This window comes from Equus caballus, chromosome 17 (assembly GCF_041296265.1).
Source record: "Equus caballus isolate H_3958 breed thoroughbred chromosome 17, TB-T2T, whole genome shotgun sequence".
NCBI lineage: Eukaryota > Metazoa > Chordata > Mammalia > Perissodactyla > Equidae > Equus > Equus caballus.
In genome coordinates this window covers 38,733,181-38,750,808 of record NC_091700.1, presented here as the reverse complement: position 1 = coordinate 38,750,808, position 17,628 = coordinate 38,733,181, and the positions used below count along the sequence as shown (strand labels likewise).

The following is a 17,628-nucleotide window of genomic DNA, read 5'->3' as shown; positions in this document are numbered from 1 at the left end:
GAGAGCCTGTGACCTTGCTGATTAGCGCTTTCCCACCAGCCTGTGTTTGGCCTCATGAGGCTGCTTGCAGAGAGGTGAATGGTGAGATAAGGGAATCTGCAGGTGGCTAACCTTGGTTGTCTCCCTCCGTGGTAGATGGTGGATTCTGGTGCCAGGAAGCCAAGGAGTTGGGGCCTGGGAAGCTTCAGTTTCTTGATATTCTCTGGACATCAATTTTCCTGTAATAAACTTCAAGGACCCATGATTAGCCAAAACTTTAGTGTGAGTCCAGTGTGAGGCCACCTGGGCTTTAACAATTTGTAACTTATATTTGGTTGTAAAGCTTAGGGAGTCAAAGGTTAAAGAAACAGATATTTACATATGAGTGTAACTAAAGAAGCAGGGAAAGGGGATGAGTGCTTTCTGGTTTTAACCCTGTATATGCTGGGTTTAATGCAGGGGAACCAATATGAGGGCCCGTATTACTTAAAAGCGTGTAACATTACCTATTGTTTGCCCCACCTCCTATCTACCACTTTAGGCAGCCACATGTTAACTAACAAAGCTCTACGTTTTTGGTTTTGACACACTTCCAGGGCATCCCTGGTTTCCGTGTTGGCTTACCACTTTAGTTTCAGCTCTAGAGTGTAAGAGTGTATGTGTGTGTGTGTGCACGCGTGCGTATGTGAACATTTAGTACTTCTCTTACTTTCTTGTGAGTTTAGCATTTAAAAGTATGTTTGAAAGTAATGTCAGTGAAAATGGCAAAGTAGAGACCTCCAGATATTCTTCCCTTTATAAAAGCAACAAGAACACTTGGGGAAAATGGTGAGAATCAACTTTTTCAAAACTCTGGAAATTAACCAAAGGCTTGCAGCCATTTGGGGAGCATTTATTTAAGAACATAGGCTGAATTTTGGTGGGACCAGGGGGCTCTGTGATGTTCTAACTTGCCCTATTCCTATCACACCCTCCCCAGCTCCATAGTAGCCTTGAAAACCAACATCCTGCAGTCATGGTAAAAACCAGTCTCTTGGATGCCATTGGAGGGAATAAAAGGGGATTGGACTCATTCAAAGCCCCATTCCCAGAGAACTGTCATTATTTGACCCATCTAGTGGGTCCCTGGAAAACCCCACTCAAAAGACTGCCTTTGACCTGACTTGTAGCTCCTCCAGCCTCCTCCCTGAGGACATTTGTTGAAAACAATCAATCAGAGGCAATTGTCAAATGTCATAGCTTCCTGAGGTGTAAATAGCAGTTGGGGCAAACAATAGGCTAACCAAAATGCTTAAAAGAAAAAGCTGTGGAATGAGATGTCCATAGGGAGCTTTGAAAAACTGGAACACATTCCCAGGAATCTAGAAGGACACCTGTACATCTTGGGATGTGCACATGTCCAGGACTTTGCATACTTAGGAAAGATGTGAAAAGGCCCAAAGCTCTCACCTCTAGCTAACCTTGAGGCTATGCTCAAGAAGAAAATGAAGGTTATGGTGGAATTGTAAACTTTTTGGCGAAATGTTGAAGGCATACTCTAACGTGCACACAAAGCTCCTTCTTAACAACTGAGAGACTTAGTGGTTCCAGACATCTGAGGGAATCTCTGTGCAATTATTAGCTGACCATTATGCAAATCAAACTGACTTTAGTGGTCACACTGCACAGAGAATAGAGAGTTTACAGAAGTAGTTCAGGAAAGTCATTAAACAAACACACAAAAAAACAGCATCAATAAACCCTGAGGAAAGGGAAAAGTCTGATTTCCAGTTGTTAGTATTCTTTTTTATTTTTCAGTGAGGAAGATTGGCCCTGAGCTAACATCTGTGCCAGTCTTCCTCTATTTTGTATGTGGGATGCCACCTCAGCATGGCTTGATGAATGGTGTGTAGGTCCACACCTAGGAACCCAAAACCCCAGGCTTCTGAAGCAGATCGTGCAAACTTAACCACTGTATCACCAGGCCAGCCCCTCTTCTAGTCTTCAAAAAGTCCAGTTTTCAACAAAAAATTTAGAGACATAGAAAGAAGCAAGGGCTGTGACCTTCAGAAGAGTTTCTTGGCCTTTTTTTCATCCTCTTATATGAGACAGGAAGGCTAGAGGGGGATTGGGTTCTCTTATTACCCTCCCCCTAGGCCAGATGAGGCTCTGATAGAGTAGTTTCTCTTTAGGGCAGGTCTTTCTCACAGAGAATAGAATGCTCTGAGCATATTTCAAAATGATCTGGCCTTTAAGTCATCAACCTGACACTTAAGTCAGTGACCGTTTTATTCATTTTTGTATCTTGCAAAGTGCTTTAGAGAAATACTAAATAAATATGACTTTAATCTTTTTTTTCCCATGTCTTCAACTGTGGCCATTTACTCAATACCAGAACATGTACCAATACAGACTGTCAAACTTAACTGTCTTTATTTATTCCTCTTTTTGTGGTAATTTTTATATCGTAATTTCCAAACAGAAATTTCTAATGCTTTATCTATATTTTTAAATCTTTATTTCCATATTTGTTTTCATTTGTTTAGCATGTGCTTCTGCCTTTCAGATTTACTGTACTAGGAATATGGGTGTATTTTTGATTTACATGTATTATTTGATTGCTTTCTTTCAATCCTGTGAAATCATAGCCTGAGTAAATGAAATGTTTTTTTCCTGAGTCTTGTATTAACCTTGCCTATTTTAGTCAAATTTAATATTAGCTGGAAAACATTGAGCCCTCTGGTCATTCTCTTCAATCCACAGGGAAAGCCAAAAGCTTATGGTAACCTTCTTCAGACTCAAAATATATAAGATGCATCCCCTCCATCAGATGCAAAAAAAAAAAAAAAAAAAGTAACAGGTGAGACAGTCTACTCTGAGATTATTATCCTGGGATCTTTGATCTTGGTACCCCTCCCACCCAACATTTCTTTAAGAAGAACAGCGTCTGTGTGTCTGTGATTTGTTTTTTAAAAAAGCTTATTTTATTGAAGTTATATTGGCCTATAACATTGTGTAAATTTCAGTTGTACATTATTATATATCAGTTTCTGTATAGACTGCAGGTGTTCACCACCAATAGTCTAGTTTTTATCCATTACCATACATATGTGCCCCTTTACCCCTTTCATCCTCCCCCCATGCTCGTCCCCTCTGGTGACAACTAATCTGTTCTCCTTATCCGTGTGTTTGTTTATCTTCCACATATGAGTGAAATTATATGGTGTGTGCGTCTGTCTTTAAGTCCCTGCAGTCTAGAACCCAGTTCATTCTATTCCTCACTCTATTATGATCTCAGGAATGTCAGGAATCTCTTCTTTGGGACTGCCATGGAGATGGAGTTCTTGTTTCAGTACTGGCTTGTACCCAGCACAGGTAAAGACCTAAGGATGGGGGTCTCTGGACAAGGACATCCCATCCCATCCTCTGCCCACTATATTGCCCTCTCATCCTCAGAGAGTTAGAGTATAACATTTTAGAGGTGGCTGGGTTACGGAGGGGAAGTAGAAGGGTGGAGAGAAGGGGCAGGATGGGGGGCTCTGGGGCCCAAAGACAGGAAGGTTTGCCTTGCGCTCATCTATGGGGAGCATTAATTAACATTTCTCTCCCACGCAGAGACCTCCCCGAGCCCCCTCACCCTTGGGGGACTGGGGACAACTAGGTGGATGTAGGACCAAGTAGCAGTAACCTTGTTGCAGGCCGGGAATTGGGCCAAGATGACTTAACGGGCTTGGTTTTGGGAAATTAAAAGTTAAAAAGAATGAAAAAGAAGAAAAGGCATTATCCCGAAAGACAACAGGAGAGAAAACTACTACTAGGATTTCAAGTTAAGTTCTCTCCCATTTAGGAAAAGTTGTACCCAAGTCAAATATCTGAGTCCTGCACCCTACGGCCCCACCGTCCCACCGCCCCTCTGCCCCTCGGCCCCTCTACCCTTCTGCCCCAGCCCCTTGTGAGCTGCAGCGCCTCATCGAAAGCAGCTTATCGACAGGTAAGCGAATCTTGGGTTTGTAGGGGAGGGTTACCCCCAAGAAATCCAGCTCTCCGTTGGCCCTTCCTGGTTCTCTGGGCCGCCTCTCTGGAACAGATGGCAGTGGCCTTGGAGCTTTGAGATTACTGTTTCCATTGCGCATGAGCTGGTATCCCTTGAAAGTATGGCATTTACTGGTGTTCTTTTGGGCCCCAAGCCCAATACTCAAAATCAACATTTATGCCCAAATTAATCTCTTTTAAAAGTATTTTTCTATTTGTTTTCACTTTTCTCTCCTTGCCCAGAGTTTAGGTGCTTGTGACACGTTTTTCAGTGTAGATATAATGTTGCTACTGATTAACTTGACAGTGTACTTGGTAGTGTCTTTTTACTCTCTAGTGACTTCCAGTTTTCTTACATGACATAAATCTGCTCTGTGAAATGTTGAGAGGCACATCTCTTTGCTTTCCTAGTCCTTTGATTTATTCTACAGACTATTTCAGGGTTAAAATATCGTGAATCACTATGATGATGTAAAATTGGTTTGAAACGGGTTTTGTTTCACTTTCTGGGTCCTGTGTAGCAAGTGAACAATCTTTAAAGCGCCCTATACTTGAGCCAAACTTGAATTTTATTGAACATTCAAAAATGTTTTCCTCTATTTCTTGAACTAAAATAAAATACTGAGGGCAAGTACACAATGCCTATTTCACAGGATTGATAAAATTGCACAGTATTGTAGATTTCATGTTTGTGGATTCAAAACTTTAGAAATGCTGATCCATACCTAGTAAGTTCTATGTGTGACTTTCTTTCTAAGTTGGGAATATCATTTGTGTTTTAAACTCATTGAATATAAAAATACATGCTTTTCCTTTTCTTAGATTGATTTAGAGTAAATTCAACCACATGACTGCAACAATACTATGAAGAGGAATAGTTTAGATCTCTGGTTCAGCTGTTGCAGAAGTAATACGTAAGTGATAAGATTCAAATTCACTGAATTTTAAACATAATTCTCAGCCTTGGTTAATCGAATAGGGAATACATGCGTCCCTTCTTTCATAATAGATGTAGACTGTATGCAAATGAAATTTGTCAAACTCAGAATTTAAAGACCTTGTTTTATGCCTGTAATTTCCTTAAAAATAGCACAGCTTAGGCAGTGTGCCAGTAATAAAATGCATGTGCCAGTCATGGTCCCTTTAAGCTCCTCCAGGGGTGACTGGTTGCTCTGTCCATGGATGGTGAGCTAGTGTTCAACTCAGGAAGCCATTTTCCAGAGAAGGCCACTGCAACGGCTTCCGTTGTCCCATCTTGATCAACACCTGAAACACTGTTAATTCCCACAGTGAAGGTCACAAATGAATTTTTCTTAGTGACGTTAGTGGCATGCAAAGCAGCATGATGGATGTTGGAATTGTAGGAATATTCAAGATCTGTGGAATTGGCTGAAATATTTTAGGGACAGCCCACTCTTGCATCAACAGGTTATCAGAATCAAATGAGTGAGGCTTGTAGTATATATACCCTTAGGGATGACACCAGAGGCTTTATCCTTATAGTGTCTCAAGCCATTGGTTGAGGAAGATTTCAGCCTCTAGAATATGGGGAATCTATTGGAAATGAGCCTTGCGTATAAGGTGATGTTTGGAGGACCTAAAAGGACAGACAGCTTACAAATGGTTGTGCCTGCTTACTACTGAATGTTTCATTAAATGAATGTCTGTATGTATGGCATATTTTGTCTAAGACCTGCTTTTGTTGTAACCTGGTAGCATGACTTAAAGGTGTAGCTACTCTTCAACTACCCTAGATTTCTACTGTGGCTCCTCCTACCAAAAAGCACCTAAGAATTGTGCATGCCCAAGTTAGTTTAGGTCAGTTTGCAAAACCTACTTTCCTTAGAAGGCAGTTTAGCTACCTGCTTACTCATGTCCCATGAAGGAGTCACATCTATGTCCCCAAGCAGTTTATCAAGCTAGTCTTTCAGGTTTCATATACTACTCTCCTTGAAAGGAGTTCAGGTAATATCTAGGGACAGCTCATGCCCTGTGGGTAGATTGGTGCCCCAAGCAACATTCTTAGCAGTCCTGGCCTGTCATCTGGATCTCAGGGGTAATTTGTGTATCTGCCAGTTCTCTTTCTCAGAAGCCGTCTGGAAAATCCAGTAATCATTCAATAGGCTACCTATGTCAGAAACTCAAATTCTTACCTTTTTGGTTACCCAAATATTTTTCCCTGATGTAATTTATTAGTGTATTCTGCACAGTCAATCCTGGTAGTCTTCCTGTTGAAAAGCAACTGATACATGTAGAGGTCTTTCTTTTTGAGGTAATCTTTTCTCTTAAGGCCTGAAGGGACTTCTATGAGCCATGCTTCATGGGCATCAGTACACCCATCTAAAACTGGGACTGCTCCTTTCATGGACCATCAGCCCAGGCCAAGGGGTTTGATGACCCATAGTCTAGCTCTTCTTTCCAGACAGTTTGCAAGAATAACATAATCTATCTGTGCTTAGAGTTCTAAGCTATTGATTAGAGTCCAAAATTGGTTTGTAGGGTGGAATAAAGAAAAACCATTTGATACAGTGTTTCTAAAATGTGTTCCTCACGTATTTCCACTGTGAGAAAGAGGTTTTTGTGGTCAAATAAGTTCAGGAATCTTTGCATACTCTGGTCTCTCTCAGATAATCACAATGCTTATTAGTATACAAGTCCTACACACAAAAAAATGTGTGCAATCAATAATTTCTTAATTTTATTGAACATTTGGAGAGTTAGGAAAGTGTTGTGGCTAAGAGCATGGATTCATTAACAGATGGATTCAGATCTCAGCTCTACCATTTCAGGCTGGTGATGATGGGCAAGTTACTCACTATCTCTGTAGCCCATTTCTCTCATCTATAAAATGGGGATGATAATACTATATACCTCCATGGGATTATTGTGAAAATTAAATGAATTATTTTATGTAAAGTATTTATAATAGTACCTAGCACATAAGTGCTATTATTATTATTATTAAATCCTATTAATATCTCCTCAAACTACTCTTCCATTACATACACATTGGGAAATGCACTTATTAATATATTGTATGTGACCCAAGGATGCCATAAGAGCAAATGCTGGTGTGGTCATTGAAACATGTCTTGTAGAAGGCATTTCCTGTGACATTTGTCTTAAGATCATTTGCAGACTTGATGCTTACTAAGCATGTGTGATGTCCAAAAGCCCACTGAAGAAAACTTTCCAATGCAAAAAAATGTTTAAAAGACAGACATATTGAAATGATGGAAAAATGGAATCTCCAAACATTTCAGTTGTCACCAGGAAGACCTAATACAATGTCTAAAACCTACTTTTAGATACTTTTGAAATGAGAGAGAGATGATTCAGTTAATAAAAACTAAGTTATGAGGTTAAAATATCTAGTTGTTCTAAAATTTCAGAGTTCATTTTCTTAGTGTATGACTATTCTTACGACTCTTTCTAAAGACATTTGAATGCAAACTCTTAAAATACTGTAAAAATCTTTCATGTGAGATGATAGCAAATAATTTTGTGCCTTTTTAAAGGAAAGATGAAAGTTTGAATACCACTTTCGGATCAAGTGCCTCCTCTTTTAAATGTCACACAGCTGTTGCATGAGTCCTATCTCTATTGTGTTGAGTAATGGTAGAGAGGATTAAACACAGGTTGGTTGCTTGATGAAACAAATTGGCTTGCCAGTTACATTTGATAGACACTACATGCTGAGCATCTGCTACTCCGCTTTACATGTTCACATTTTCCAGGCACACTAACTGATATTAACCGAAATGTTAGAATCCCAGTTTATTAATTTCAGTCTGATGTGTAGTTGGAAGGGGATAGAATGCTCATTACAGTTGGTTGGCACATTCTCTTCCCAGAATAAATTTCTCCTTAGAAAACCCAGTCAAGTTTTGTTGATGAGGATAGTCAGGATAAACGCAGTTGAGTGATCTCAAGGACGTTCTGTGCCCTTTCTTCCTGTTGGGCCTCACCTTGCAAGTGGTCCAGGAAATGTCTGTCAGCCTGGTTGGAGCTCTTGGTATACTGACCAACATGAAATCTTTGGGAGTTCTTCCCCTGACTGCATATTGGCTCTGCTTCCTTACATGACATTAGAACCTGCATGTTACCATTAGTTAGATCACAGATGATTTGGCATTATTTTTAGTTTCCTTGCTGAGACCAGAAGACCCCCTAGTTACTTTGGAAGATTTGAATGGTACTTCGGTTCCATCCATCATGCATTTACACATCATCTGTAGTCAGTTACGCATGCAGCTGACTATTCCCATTCAGTTTTCGTGGATTCTTGGTTCAGAGTGTGACATCTGACATGCAGACTGAGGGTGACGGCACAGTAAGAGATTTTCTTTTGATGGTCATCATGTTTTTCTGTGAAGGATTAGCACATTTTTATGTTGCTTACTAAGCAAGAGATTTTCAAGCAGAGCGTTAGACAATCTTTTATGACTAGATTCTCAGATAACTATTTAGAAATTGTATGTTACAGCAAGAAGACAAAGTTCTATACTTCTGCTAGGTTTCATTATGCTTAGCTGGAGGCTTTGAATCCCACAGTGTCAACAGAAGACATTAAAACAAATCTGAGGGGACAGCTAATCTTTGACAAGGGAGCTGAGGGCCTACAATGGAGAAAAGAAAGTCTCTTTAACAAATGGTGCTGGGAAAACTGGAAATCCACATGTAAAAGAATGAAAATTGACCATTCTTTTTCACCGTTCACAAAAATAAACTCCAAATTGATCAAAGACCTAAAGATTACACCTGAAACAATGTCTTCTAGAAGAGAATATAGGCAGTACATTCTTTGACATCAGTATCAAAAGGATCTTTTCACACACCATAACTCCTCAGACGAGGGAAACAATAGAAAGAATAAACAAATGGGACTTCATCAGACTAAAGAGCTTCTTCAAGGCAGGGGAAAACAGGATTGAAACAAAAAAACAGCCCACTAGTTGGGAAAAAATATTTACAAGTTACTTACCCGACAAAGGGTTAATCTCCATAATATATAGAGAACTCACACAGCTCAACAACGAAAAATCAAACAACCCGATCAAAAATGGGCAGGGGTCATGAACAGACATTTCTCCAAAGAAGATATACGGATGGCCAGTAGACACATGAAACGATGGTCATGATCGCTGATCATCAGGGAAATGCAAATCAAAACTACAATAAGATATCACCTTATACCTGTTAGAATGGTAAAAATAACCAAAACAAAAAGTGACAAATGTTGGAGAGGTTGTAGAGAAAAAGGAACCCTCATACACTGTTGGTGGGAATGCAAACTAGTGCAGCCACTATGGAAAACAGTATGGAGATTTCTCAAAAAATTAAAAATAGAAATACCTTATGACCCAGCCATATCACTACTGTGTATCTATCCAAAGAACTTGAAATCAGCAATTCCAAAAGTCCCATGCACCCCAATGTTCATCGCAGCATTATTTACAATAGCCAAGATGTGGAAGCAACCTAAATGCCCATCAACTGATGATTGGATAAAGAAGATATGGTATATATATATACAATGGAATACTACTCAGCCAGAAAAAAAGATAAAATTGTCCCATTCACAACAACATAGATGGAACTTGGTATTACGTTAAGTGAAATAAGCCAGATAGAGAAAGACGAACTCTGTATGACTCCACTCATAGGTGGAAGTTAAACATAGAGACAAAGAGAACTGATCGGTGGTTACCAGGGGAAATGGGGGGGTGGGGGGAGGGCACAAAGGGTGAAGTGGTGCACCTACAACATGACTGACAATAATGTACAACTGAAATTTCCCAAGGTTGTAAACTATCAAAATCTTAATAAAAAATTAAAAAAAGAAACAAATCTGAGGACAAAATTGTACAGTGCCAGATGGTTTTCTGACTTAGGATTTTCTGTAGAATAATAGGTTTTTCTTAATTGAACTCATTTCTGGGTCAATTTTTTAGTCTTATTTCCAATCTGAGAATCCTACAGATACAGTTTCCTCTGTTTAAACATTCCTATATGTGAGTAATCAAAGTTCTGAATAAATTAATATTTTAAGTATAACTTGGGCAACACATTTTAAAGGGAAATCTGCAGTGAATGTATCAGAAAATTAATTATTTTATTAGTACTTTATTAATAATTCACTTAAGAAGAATATAGTGAGCACCTACTATGCACCTGGCATCAATATATGTGCTAATGATATAGATTAAGAAGCAGAGACAAGGTCTTTGTTCTCTTGAAGTCTACATTTGGGCAGAGGAGGTGTAAAAGACAGAAAACAAATTAGTAAATGAAAACCAAGCAGTAATGAGAAGTCCTGTTGAAAATTAAACAAGTGATAAGGAGTGAGTGTAAGCCTACTTCTGGTTGAGGGTCAGGAAAGATCTCTTTGAGATGATGACAGTTTAAATGATGTCTGATTGACAGACGAGTGGTGTGGTTCTGAGACTGGACAGTGAACCCACACTGCCGAAGCGGTGAGTGCTGAACTTTAACCACTAGGCCATCAAGGCTAGCTCTAAGGTCTGATTTTCTCAGTAAATTTAATATGAGGGGAGGTGATGGCCCCAGGCGCAGACAGTCTCAGAAACCGTGAAACACTGTGTCCACACAACTCCTGTGGTCAGGATATGTCACCTTTGAGCTCCTGAGGAAAGCAGCATTTGAGGAGGCATTTGAGGTTGTCACCTGGGGCTTGGGAGACGGAGGAGGTGGAGGAGTGAAGGATCAAGGATTGTTCAGCCCTTCCCTGCTTTCATTAGGTAACCTAATGCTACTCTAATTTTATCCTAGCTACATCTGGGTGGTTGCTACTTGTTTCTGCTGAGAAAGGAAAGTGATCGCTTCCAAGCAACTCAGGGGAGAGGCAAGAACGGTCCTTAAAATTTTCCCTCACACTGAGCCTCTCAAGGCTGCCACACACTGCCCCTAATCCCAGACTACCCACCAACTAAGAGACAACCTTCAGGCCTCTGTCATTTCCCAGGGTTGTCACTCTTGTTATTTCTGGGGGTGCATAGTTCCTTAGGACTTCTGAAGTTTTGGGAGGAGGATGCAACATGCCGTACCATTTGGCGTCTTGATAGGAACCCATGATTTCTCTGGAAATTATCAGGGTGTGTTACTTTGATGAGAACCTTTAAGTGTATTTGAACTTTAAGATATACGTACTAATGTATATTGTTGCCAGATACAGAATTAATGAAATTTGAAAGAATTTGGTGAAGAGTGCAGGCTGTCCAAAAATCAATAATATTTGTGCAATGCTGAATATTAGCATGATACTGTGAAGGTGACAGACTCAAAGTGCATTTTGCAAGTGTCTTATTTTGTAGATGAAGAAAAAGATAAATAGAGAAAAGATTACCCAAGCCAGTTTTGAGGTGAAAAGTCTTGATTTTGGATAATACAACCAGATAACGTTTTCTGAAAGGACTGTAGAGAAAAAGAAAAAGAAAAAGAATCATTGTAAACGCATGGTCTTCACGCAGGTCAGAAAATCTTTTAATCATCATTTGGTCATCGTTGACCTTCCTACTTGTTTCTTTCCTACCAGATAACAACCAGGGACTAGGCCCTGACACTGTGTGTTCATTGTTCTTGTGTATTCTCTTTCTATCTATATCTCTGTGTTAGCTCTTACTTGGATGCACCTCCCCATCCCGACACACTCAGATCCCTCTCACGTTTCCCAAATTGATTCCAGAGTGCATGAAGGAGAAACAAAATGGTGAAGAAGGAAGGAGGTGTAATCATGAATGCTATGTCTCCCTTGTTCCCTTCATTCTCTTTCCAGTGGATACACACAGGGACACACAGACACGCACACACGCACATACAGAACCCGGAAACTGTGTCAGAGGTTCCAGTGCTGGACCCTGAAACGGATGCTTTTGTTTCTGTCGTGTTTCCTCGTGACTTTACTTTTTGTGTGCTGCAATTCTGTTGGGAAAAAGAACCTGATTATCTTCCAAAATGTCTGACTCTATTTTTTGTACATGGTTTTTACTCTATGGCAGGGTTATGGATTCTTCCCGAATGTCGTCTGGCAACAGTGACAAGATGGGGTGAGTTGACATGAGTGATCTGAGTGGTGAAAGGTATGGGGGGCATCGATGGCAACAACAGGTTTCCATAAGAGACTATAAGCTTCTGTAGGTAACTTTCTTTCCTGTTGGGCCTAGGTGGCCAAAGGAAGGAGGAGTCATAAGAGGGAGACTTCTTACTCACGGTTTGTTTGTGAGCCTTAGAAAGTAGTAGCCAAAGCTTTGAGGAAACTCTCAGAATGCCTGTGTGTAAGACTCTGCTAGAGTGGGCCAGGAGAGGAGAGAATCCTATTTGGAGCAAGGAGACGGTAGCAGTGGAGAGGGAGCAGTGGAGCTCTCAGCAGAAGAGAATGGAGCTAAACAGACCTCGGCTCCTTTCGTCAGCCTCCAGAGCTCTGCCACCATCTGAAGCTGGTGTCCCGAATGCCAAACCACCGTCATATTGGAGGGAGCCCGTGCCTCAGAGCTGCAGTCATCTGAACCCTGTATGAGGAACAGAAAAGACATACATGATACATGAAGGGTCAGGATGTGGTGGAGGGTGTTGAGGATCAGGAAATTAGGAGGAGCTGGGGAAATGTGTGCCTACAACCTGGAGTTGAATTTTGAGCTAAATTCAACCTCGATGCAATTACACGTGAGGGTAAGGTTAAGTAGTGAAGAATTGTATTTCAATATCTTCATTCATTAGGCTTTTTGACCGGCCGAAGATCTTCGTTACAACTATAGAAAGCCCTATTTCTAGGGAAGATTAAAATACTAGTTTCCAAATAACTAACATCCACATAATTTTTTAGGGTTCAACCAGTTTACCACTTGAAGACTACTTGTAACTAATTGCAAACAAGAGTGTAACTCTATGAAGTCACTAGGAGTCTGATCATATATGCTTTTAATTCTTTAGAAATGACCCCGATGAACTGACAGAAGTAGTCTGTGATGAAACCACCAACAAAAGGTGACATATATACTCAGAGAGAGAGAGAGAGAGAGAGAGATTGAGTGAAATGCAGACGCGGCATTATCCATGGGAATGCGGAGTATTCTGGACAATGATTCTAAGATCTTTTCTAAAATTTCGGATCCACTGAGCTAAGTCATGTTTATCATATTCTTAGATTCACAGAATCCTTCTTCAAATAAGTTGGTCACATCACTGTCCCATGTAGGAAATCTCAAATGACAGGTTGTTGCATTTCTTGGTGTTTACGTTAACATAGAACAACTCTCCAGGCTCCGTGATGATTTGTTATGAGGACCAAATAAGTGTTAAACACTTAGGACGATGTCTGGCACGTAATAAATACCATTTAAGTGCTTATTAGATGGAACAAAAATTTTCCGTGTACTTAGTCATGTCATCTGAACACAGCGATAATTTTCATTTTTCCTGTCCAGTCCTTATACCTCTCACTTCTTTTTTTGACGTCATTGAGCAGTGTTGGAAGGCATATGGCTCTTGGGAGGAAATAAAAGGAGGTCAGGACTGGAGAACAGGATTGAGGGGAGAGAGGTGCGCCACAAGGATGAGGGCTGGCAGGGCCAGGTTTTGAAGGGCATTGTAGGCTCTGCTGAATGGTTTTGGCTCAATCCTAGTAGCACTGGCAAGGCAATGAGGGGTCATGCTTGAGGCTCTGCAAACAATACAAACTCCAATCGTGAACCGTAGACCTACCAAATGTAGCTTTCTAGAGAGGTAGGCTCTTCTAGAGATGCACTCCTAGACTGTGCATTCCCAGGTATGTGGACATCTTTAGGGGTGATGTCTGGGATGAGGAGAGGGTATGTTGTCTCTGCCGCTATATGGGCTTTTAAGGGCTGGAGAGTCTGTGCAGCTCGATGTTCCCTCTCCCACGTGAATGCTGAGAAGAGTGAGAGCTGACCACAAAACAGGGAGCCGACTCCAGACAGAGTTTGGAGAGACACAGTGAAGATAGCCCTTTGAGTCTTTAGTCAGGAGGTTGACAGAGCAAATCAAGACATAGACTCAATAAGGGGCATTGTTCTAAATGCACTTTCAAGTTTCCTTGGGAGAATAGGTTGAAAGTAGGATGAGTTGAGACAGAAAATTTTTGGTTTTGCAACGTCAGCTTTTTTGTACTATCTCCTTTTTTCCCCAATCTCATTTTCACCAGAACAAGCACCAGGAGAGCTATTTTTGAAACACTTTTTCCATTGTAAGAATTCGAAACTTATGCAGATTTCTAAATTGTGGTAAATGCATGTAACCTAAAATAGATCATCTTCAGCATTTTTAAGTGTGCCATTCTGTAGCGTTAGGTACCTTCATATTGTTGTGCAGCCAACCTGCAGAACTCTTCTCGTCTTGCAAAACTGAAACTCTGTACACATTAAACTACTCTCCCCGTTGCCCCTTTCCCAAGCTCTTGGCAACCACCATTCTACCTTCTGTCTCTGTGAGTTTGACTACTCTAGGTATGTCATGTCAGTGGAATCATGCAAAATTTGTCTTCTTGTGACTAGTTATTTCATTTAGCACAATGCCCTCAAAGTCAATCCATGTTGCAGCGTGTGTCCGAATTTCATTTCTTTTTAAGACTGAACAATATTCCAACACATACAGAAATTTCTCGCAAATGGTTCCAAAAGCTCCAGTATACCCTTTACTTACTTTTCCAATTGTTAACATTTTGTCACATTTCCTTTGTTACTCCCATCATATGGATATGTAGGTATATAGACATAAATCTATCTATCTATCTATCTATCTATAGATATATAGAAAGAGAGAGAGAGAAAGAAAATACGTTTAGATATAGATATACACATAGAAAGAGCTCTCTCTCTCAATATACCTGTATCTAGACCTGATTTTAATGTGAGTTGAGGCAGAAGATGTTTGATAGACACACACGTGACACACACCTTCCTACACACTTAGGCTCTATTCCTGAATCATTAGAGAGAAAATGCAGACCACATACCCTTTACTCCTGAATATTTCAGTTTTATTTTTCTACCTTCAGGGACACCTAACCACAGCACAGTGATCAAAATCAGAAAATTTTCACTTCCGTAACCATAATACGATTACCAGAATTGGAAAATGAAAGCCATAATAGAATATTATCTGATTTATGGTTTACATTGCGACTCACTCTTGGTGTCATACATTCTATGGGTTTGGATAAAAGTAGAATGACATGAATCTGTCATTAGAGTTTCATAACGATGGAGTATTTTCACTGCCCTAAAAATCCTTTGTGCTCCGCCTATTCATCCTTCTCCCCGCCAACTCCTGGCAACCACCGATCTCTTCCTGTCGCCCCAATTTTGCCACGTCCAGAATGTCATATAGTTGGCCTCATACAGTATGCAACCTTTTCAGATTGGCTTCTTTCACAAAGTAACATGCATGTAAGGTTTCTTTTCACAGCTTGATAGCTCGATGCTTTTTAGCGCTGAATAATATGCCGTTGACTAGATGTACCACGGTTTGTTTATCCGTTCATCTGGTGCAGGACATCTTGGTTGCTTCCGCTTTTTGGCGATTACGAGTAAAGCTGCTATCAACATTTGTGTGCAGGTTTTCATCTGCGTGTAAGTTTTGAACTCCTTTGGGTAAATACTAAGGAGCGTATGTTAAGCTGGATCGTACGTTAAGGGTTATGCTTGGTTTTGTAAGAAACCCCTAAACTGCCTTCCAGAGTGGCTGTTCCGTTTTGCCTTGCCACCCATACTGAATGAGTGTCTCCAATGCTCCACATGCTTGTCAGCAATTGCTGTTGTTAGTGTTCCATATTTTGACTATTCTAACAGGTGTGTAGTGGTATCTCATTGTTGTTCAATTTGCATTTCCCTGGAGCCATATGATGTGGAGCATCGTCTCATACTCTTAGTTGCCATTTTTATGTCTTCTTTGGCCAGATGTCTGTTAAGTTGTTTGCCCCATTTTTTAATCTGGTTGTGTGTGTTCTTGTTGTTTAGTTTTAAGATTTCTTTGCGTATTTGTATATTTGTTATTCCTTTATCAACTGTGCCTTTTGCAAATATTTTCTCCCAGTCTGTGGCTTGTGATTTTATCCTCTTGACATTGTGTCTTGTGGAGCAGCAGTTTAAAATGTTAATGAAATCCAGCTTATCAGTTATTCCTTTCATGATCTTGATTTTGCTGTCACATCTAGAAAGTCATGTTTCTAAAGAGGTCATCTCGGTTTTCTTCCGTGTTACTGTCTTCTAGGAATTCTAGAGTTTTGCTTTTGACATGTGGGTCTATAATGCATTTTGATTTCCGTTTTGTAAAGGTGTAAAGGGCCATGTGCACGTTCACTGTCTCGCACGTGGATGTCCAGTTCTTCCAGCACCATTCGTTGATAAGACTGTCTTTGCTCCATTGTATGGTCTGTGCTCCTTTGTCAAAGAACGGTGGAGTATGTTAACGGGCATCTATTTCTAGGCTCTCTGTTCTGCTCCTTTGGTCCATTTGTCTGTTCTTTCACCAGTACCACACTGTCTTGATTGCTGTAGCTTTATAGTGAATTTTGACATTGGCTCATGTCAGTCCTTCAACTTTTTTCTTCTTTGATATTATGTTGACTTTTAAAAAGCTGTTGCAGTTGCGATACGGTCAGAGAAAATCTATATGATATTGCTCCCGTGCACGTTTTTAATGCTTTGTTTATGTCCAAATATGTTGTCTGTTTTCATAAATGTCACTTGTGTGCTCTCAAACAAGATGTGTTCTGTTTGCTCTAGAGAGAGATCGTGTCAGTCTGTTCTTATTTTCTTTGCTCTTTTTGGAAGCTTTTAGAATTTTCTCTTCATTTCCATGGATCCTTTACAGATAATTTTTTACTTCCTTCTTTAACTTTGTGAAATTTATCTTCATTAGTTTTTGAATATTACCTCTTCTCTGTTTTCTTTTTTTTTCATCTTAGTTGTCTTGGATTTCATTTATTTCAGATGTTAGATGTCTTTTTTTACCCACCATATCACACTGCTGTTCTTTTAAATATTCTCTCACTTTATTGTTTTATTCTGTTTCCTGGGAGAGTTTCTCAATGTCATTTTCCATGTCTAAATAATTTGCTGTTCTCATGTATCCACACTGCTATTTATCCCATGACTTAAGTCTTTAACAATCGTCCTTTTACACCTATTTCCTCATGAGGTTTTCCTTATGCTTTCTCATTGTCACTTCGTGCTACTAACATCTTCCCTTGTATCTTTAAGTGTATTTGTCATGCTTATGTTCCAGTATGTTCCAGTAGTTCTACTTCAAATGGTCTATGTTGCTCACTTTGTTGTATTTCTTTTTCAGTCGTTGTACTCCTCAGGTATGTAATTGTTTTGACTTGTGAGCTTTCATTCCTTGTGGCTGTTGGCTACTCTGTCTGGCATCTTGTATTAGAGAAGGGCTAACGTTTTGCTTGGGACCATCTCAGTCTGTGGCTGTTATCTCAGAATAATTATTAATAGTGTGTCCTTTTCACTCTCAGAAGTGTCCTCTCTTGGGTGCTGTATTATATAGTCACCTTTGTTGAGACCTAGGACCTAAGGTGTGTTTTTCTAAGTAAGTTTAATATGAGGGCAGGTGATGGCCCCAGGCGCAGACAGTCTCAGAAACCGTGAA

At 40.1% G+C, this 17,628-nt stretch overlaps 2 protein-coding genes and 1 long non-coding RNA gene across 3 annotated transcripts in view; 1 reads left to right on the top strand and 2 right to left on the bottom strand.

Moving 5' to 3' along the window:
* The window catches only part of LOC138918369 (phosphatidylinositol 3,4,5-trisphosphate 3-phosphatase TPTE2-like), a 444,167-nt gene that overhangs the window by 282,288 nt on the left and 144,251 nt on the right, over positions 1 to 17,628 (top strand). The window contains exons 8-13 of the mRNA XM_070239621.1: positions 2,722 to 2,818; positions 3,257 to 3,333; positions 3,574 to 3,949; positions 4,813 to 4,904; positions 12,009 to 12,056; positions 12,940 to 12,993. Of these exons, the coding sequence (XP_070095722.1) occupies positions 4,855 to 4,904; positions 12,009 to 12,056; positions 12,940 to 12,993 (152 nt within the window). The 5' untranslated portion in view covers positions 2,722 to 2,818; positions 3,257 to 3,333; positions 3,574 to 3,949; positions 4,813 to 4,854. The remainder of the gene's footprint in view (positions 1 to 2,721; positions 2,819 to 3,256; positions 3,334 to 3,573; positions 3,950 to 4,812; positions 4,905 to 12,008; positions 12,057 to 12,939; positions 12,994 to 17,628) is intronic.
* Positions 8,305 to 9,081, bottom strand: LOC138918391 (uncharacterized). The gene is made up of 2 exons (XR_011427716.1): positions 8,975 to 9,081; positions 8,305 to 8,358 (listed from the first exon to the last, which is right to left on the bottom strand). It is a non-coding gene; the product is annotated as an uncharacterized lncRNA (long non-coding RNA).
* LOC138918379 (mitochondrial ornithine transporter 1-like) overlaps positions 12,402 to 17,628 on the bottom strand; it is a 159,502-nt gene continuing 154,275 nt past the window's right edge. Inside the window, exon 6 of the transcript XR_011427710.1 lies at positions 12,402 to 12,440. The gene's annotated coding sequence lies outside the window, so the exon portion shown is untranslated. The remainder of the gene's footprint in view (positions 12,441 to 17,628) is intronic.